The sequence below is a fragment of the Camponotus floridanus genome, unplaced genomic scaffold (assembly GCF_003227725.1).
Source record: "Camponotus floridanus strain SB8 unplaced genomic scaffold, Cflo_v7.5 scaffold6, whole genome shotgun sequence".
NCBI lineage: Eukaryota > Metazoa > Arthropoda > Insecta > Hymenoptera > Formicidae > Camponotus > Camponotus floridanus.
The window spans coordinates 3,565,855-3,571,389 of NW_020229769.1; the positions used below are offsets into that span (position 1 = coordinate 3,565,855).

General features: G+C 34.2%; 1 protein-coding gene across 1 annotated transcript; it reads right to left on the reverse strand.

Moving 5' to 3' along the window:
* Window positions 1-1,484: 1,484 nt before the first annotated feature.
* Window positions 1,485-5,042, reverse strand: LOC105253890 (zinc finger protein 585A-like). Its single transcript, XM_011262232.3, has one exon. It carries the CDS (start codon window positions 4,589-4,591, stop codon window positions 1,766-1,768), a length of 2,826 nt encoding a protein of 941 aa, XP_011260534.1. The 5' UTR covers window positions 4,592-5,042; the 3' UTR covers window positions 1,485-1,765.
* Window positions 5,043-5,535: the final 493 nt, after the last annotated feature.

The window sequence follows — 5,535 nt, forward strand, 5'->3', positions numbered from 1 at the left end:
GGCGTACATACTTTGCGTCACATCTGTCATTGGTCAATTTCTGCATGTTACAAAATCTTCATTTAAGCGGCCTTTTCATTAACGTTAAAAAGTAGCGTCAATGAAATTGCACCTTTATGTTCCACTTGACGTAACGCTTACGATCATCTATCTTTAAATTTCAGTGAACAAGGATAAAAAATACTCTAAAAACGATCAAATGGAAATCAAAATATAACTAAACAAATTACTTGCATCACATATATACACATATTTGAAATTATTTTATATAAAATTGTTTATTTTTTTAAATGTTTGTTTTACTTTCATATATTTTTTTCAATTTTGTTATAATATTCTTATTTTATACTTTGTTGTTGTTCCTGAATTATCAATTTTAATGAAATTATATGATATATATAATGATACACAACAGTGATAAGATATAATGATGAAATATGTATGAATAAATAACGAGTACATATATAATAAATAAAGAATAAATTTTACAAAATAAAATACACTTTATTTTTATATTGCACACTCTCTCCTTACAGTTTCAATATTATTCTATTTGGATATGACTCTTTGTTGGTAACATAAGTTGACAAACAGAAAATGTATATATGTAAAATTGTAATATATGTCAGATTATAGATCTTATTTATTTTTTCAGGATGTGCTTTTTCTTTTAATGGTATAGATGAATATATCTACTTGATTTTACATACATAATCCATTCTTTAGAATTATCTTATCACATATATAATACCTAAATGCATGAAAGCAATTTGTCATGTTTAATGTCCTGGAAGAAGAAAGGTCATACATATTTTGTGCTAATCTATATTAATCATTAAAAATTCATTGCCTCACAAAACATGTGGAAATTAATATAGAGATAAAAGGCAATCATTCAAATAATAATTATTATAATAGTGTTTTTTTAAATAGTAATTAGAAGAAAAACTAGCTTTAGAAGCTTTAAAAGTAAAAATAATTCATATTTTTATTCTACAGAAAAATTTCCTTCAAGATATATTTCAATTTAAAGACAAAGATAAATGTAATTAGAATTTGTAAATTAATTTACTATAGCTCTAATTCCTTGATAAAAAATGTATTTTGAAACAAAAAAAAAAGATAATTTTTATAATAGAAATGTGTTTTTTCTAACAGAATGTGTTTTTGTATAGATTTACAATACACATTTATTTGAAACTATCTAAATATTCTTATGATAATTTCTTACTTGATAAAAATAAAAAAATTACACAATTCCATATCAAATTATAATGTAATATTATGTCTGAGAAAATTGTATTAATTTTATAAATATTTAGCTGTACCATAATAAGCTATTAAATGTTTCTCATACTATTTTATAAAAAAAGATAATTAAATTTGAAATTATAAATGTATATAAATTTAAAAATACGATATTTTTCATAGTATTATCTAATGAAATTAAATATGCATATCTTATATAATTAAACAAAATATTTTTTGTAAATTAACTTTATGCACATCAACTTTGTAACAAATGTGCATAATATTATTATCTCTTTTAACAAAAATTAGTCTTCTTTAAAATGTTACATATAAACAGCGCTATAAATAAATTCTGTGTGATATGATTTTGTTAATGGTAATGGATTTATCATATGTACAATTGTATGTACTTTCTACAGAGTTGCATTAATAGCGTGTGAAATATCACAAGCAATGCAATGAACAACAAAGTGTTTCTATTACTTATATGTGAATTTTATGATAGTTCTATTAATTATATGTGAACCTTAATGTGCTCCTTCAACATATTTTTGTCAGCAAAAGTATCTTCACAGATCTCACACGTAAAATCGTCTCCATCATCGCTGTCATGTTGATATTCTACAACTTGAATAACATGAGAGGTCCCTTCTTGAGATGTTCCTATTAAAGTATCATGTTCATCTTGATCTTTTTCCTCCTTTAAGGTTTGCTGAGTTATTACATCCATAGGTATATCTGTATTGCTCACTTGTATGATTTGACTGGAGTAATTTTCATGATTCTGAGGATTAGGTATTGCTAGAACAGGTAACGATTCGTTCTGCTTTGATATTATATTTAAAGTATTATTCTGTTTAGAAGACTGAATCAAGTGCATCGTAGATATATTGTTTTGTCTAATGGTTTCATCGAGCGCATTATCTACGGATTCTGTCGATACAATGTGCGCTGCATCGTTTTGCTTATCCATAGCAATCATATCGAGATGATCCCGGTGATTCTGATCTACTTGAAGTACGTGAATGTTCTCATCTTCCTTGCCTTCCACGATGAATCGTATATTGCTGTGCTTAAATTCGGATATCGCTATGAAACCGTCGCCACGTTTTTCCGCGGTGACCACAACGAAGGCATTATTCTGCTTCTCATTTATAACATGCAAGTCGTCTGATTTATTAGATGTATCGGTGATAGATAATAAGGCTTCATTTTGCTCCGTCTTCGAGATGAAATCCAAGGCAGCATTTTGCTTTGCCCGCGAGTTACACGACGACGCTGATTTCGACGATTTCTTCTTCGTTGAAGACTTCGATTTTGGAGAAGCGTCGTTGTTAGTCTTTGCCTTTGCTTCAGCTATCATCTGATCCGAATGCTTAACGATGTGCGCGCAGAGTTCATCGCGATCTTGATTCAAAGCACCGCACAGTGGACATGGATACGGTGGATTACTCGCTTCCGTTTCATTCTTTCCCGCGGCATGGACCCATCGGACATGTTCGCGTAACACCACTTTCTGATTAAAAGCCCTCGAGCATAGCGGACACACGTGCGGTCTCTCTCCGGTGTGGATCCGTTCGTGTTTTCTCAAGGTTCCGCCATCTCGAAAGGCTTTCCAGCAAAACTTGCAGCCATACGGTCGTTCACCGGTGTGTGTACGATTGTGTATTAAATATCCTTGGCGAGACGAAAAGGTTTTCGAGCAGGTATCGCATTGAAAATGCGCCGGACTTCCGGCGTGCGTTCTACCGTGTTCCCAGAGTCCTTGTCGCGAGACGAAACTCTTTCCGCATTCACCGCAAGTGAACGGCGAATCCCCAGGATGCGCCGACAGTCTATGCTCATCCAGCTCGTTTTGCTTCTCAAATTGCGAACCGCATACTTCGCACGAGTGTGTCTTCTTTCGGTGGATCCACTGATGACGAAACATCTTTTGCTTGGTCGTGAACTTCTTTCCGCATTCGGAACAAGCGTGCTTGCCCCATTTGCTGTTGGGCACGCCTTGTTCTATGTTGTTCTGCATTATCTTCTTAGCGCAAGTGGTCTGATGAGTCGCTAAATGATTTCCGTCTTGAAACTGCTTGTCACAGTACTCGCACTCGATCGGCATGTTCCAATTTTTAGAAGTGTGAATCTTCTCATGAGACGCCAAAGCAGTCGCGCGTGAAAAATTGATTCCACAATGCTTGCACGTGTACTGTTTACTATTTGCTTCGACTTTTCCATAATTTTTTCTGTTGGCGTTATACGAAAGCGTCTCGACTTTGACTATTCCATCGGGAGTATTGAATGAATTTATCGATATATCGTATTGTTGACTGTTGTTGATTGGATTACTAATGTTATTTTGCTCAGCGTAATCACTGAATTGTGTCACTTCACCATTAGGCATTACTGTGAATTCCTGCAGCGTATCCATCTTCTCCTGATGATTCGATATTGTAGTAACTGTTGATTGTTCATTATGAAAATTGTACGATGGCCATTGAACTTGACATACATCATAATTTTGTATAGATTGAACAGACGAAGAAGATGGCATCTGAGATGTATTTTGCGCATCAGATGCATTCTCCCATTTTCTAAACGTTTCCACTGATTGAGCTATGTTGTTCCCTTGTGACTGCATGATCGCTCGTCCTGCGACATATGTATGTATCTTCATGTGGTTAGATAAACTAGAGGGCCTCTGAAAGTCTGAACCACAAATGGTGCATTTGTGTGGACGTTCGACCTGATGCACCTGCTGCATGTGTGTTTGCAAACTGCTCTTCGAACGAAACAAATTTCCACATGTCCTACAGGCATGAGGACGATCTACCTGATGACATACCATATGATTATTCAGATCAATTTTTCTTTCAAATCTCTCTCCGCAAGTAGTGCAGGATAGCTTAGATGCTGTACATACTGACCGATGTTTAACCATCTCTTCTTGAGTGAAGAGACACTTACAGATTGGACAATTGATTTTCTTGTTTTCGTAACATGGATACATACCGCCTAGTTGTCGCAAAGCTTCCACAGCCATGGACTCGTCATCACCTGACGTATACTGCTGCTGCTCCTCTTGCTTGATATACATCGGATATACTACCTGATTGTCATCTTCCTCATCCGACTGCTCAGTGAGAATTTCAACGGCATCTTGTGACTCAGCAATATCGATATTGTTAGCATTATTGACTGAAACTTCTGTAAGATCCTCTTGAAGAACACATTCGTCGACGCATTCGACGGGTTCGCAAATTTCCTCGTGAGATATCATATTCTCTTGTATAGCATCATGCACACCGTCGAGAGGAAACGTCACATACTGTTCGTTCTCGTGAGTTTCCATTGCATTCGTCGCTTATTTATGTTACATCAACATAAGACCTATTGTAACATACACGAGGTAATGCTCGAGGAAACCTAGTTTCACCTCAAGCTAAATCTTGTAGGTTAAGTTGGGTCTTATCGTTGTTGGCAAGACAAACGGTCGTGAATACGAATGTTAATAAATATTATCACGCCACGGCAATTACCATGCCCAACTTATAGTCAATAAATAAAGTATATTCTCTCCTTTCTTCTACAAGCATAGATACTGATACCGTCTTGCTCACACAGAGGAATACTTTTATATACGTTTTTTATGTAATATTTTTCTTAAAGTAATTAAAGATCCTCATAATAACGTAGAATTCTATGAATTCTCCAAAGAATTATTTGAATTCAATTTCCAAATTACTCAAAAACACCGTATGAAAAGTACAATACTGCGAGGTTATTTGCAAAGCAGTGCCCCACATCGGGTATTACTTGAAGATGCGTAATAATGATCGCCAGAAAGGCAACCGAAGCGATGTAATATTCCTATACAAAAGAAGAACATAGAGGGCGCATCGCTTTCAGGGATAACCCAAAAGCGAATCGTGATGTCGCTCATTCTTTTCTGTCATTAGAGAATGAGAGGATCTCTGTCTGTCATCATTCTCTATGGTTATTTTGAATTTGTCATTACGAGTCTTACTTGATTAAATAAATAAATTACGCGAAATATGCGTTTCGAAATCTATCGCGTTATACGTAGTTACAAAAAATATATTTTTTTTATGAAAGATAATTAATTATTAATCATACATTGAAAACGTGATGATATACTTTCAACTAGGCAACTATAAAAATAATGAAAAAATTATTTAACGTTGTTAATAATTAAAACCCTTTATAATATGAAAGAACATACAGTTACATATTTGCATGTTTTATATCTTAGATAACATGCAATTTTAATAAACA

Excerpts from the sequence above, each read along its gene's own strand:
- LOC105253890 (XM_011262232.3), bottom strand. The coding sequence starts at position 4,591 with ATGGAAACTCACGAGAACGAACAGTATGTGACGTTTCCTCTCGACGGT.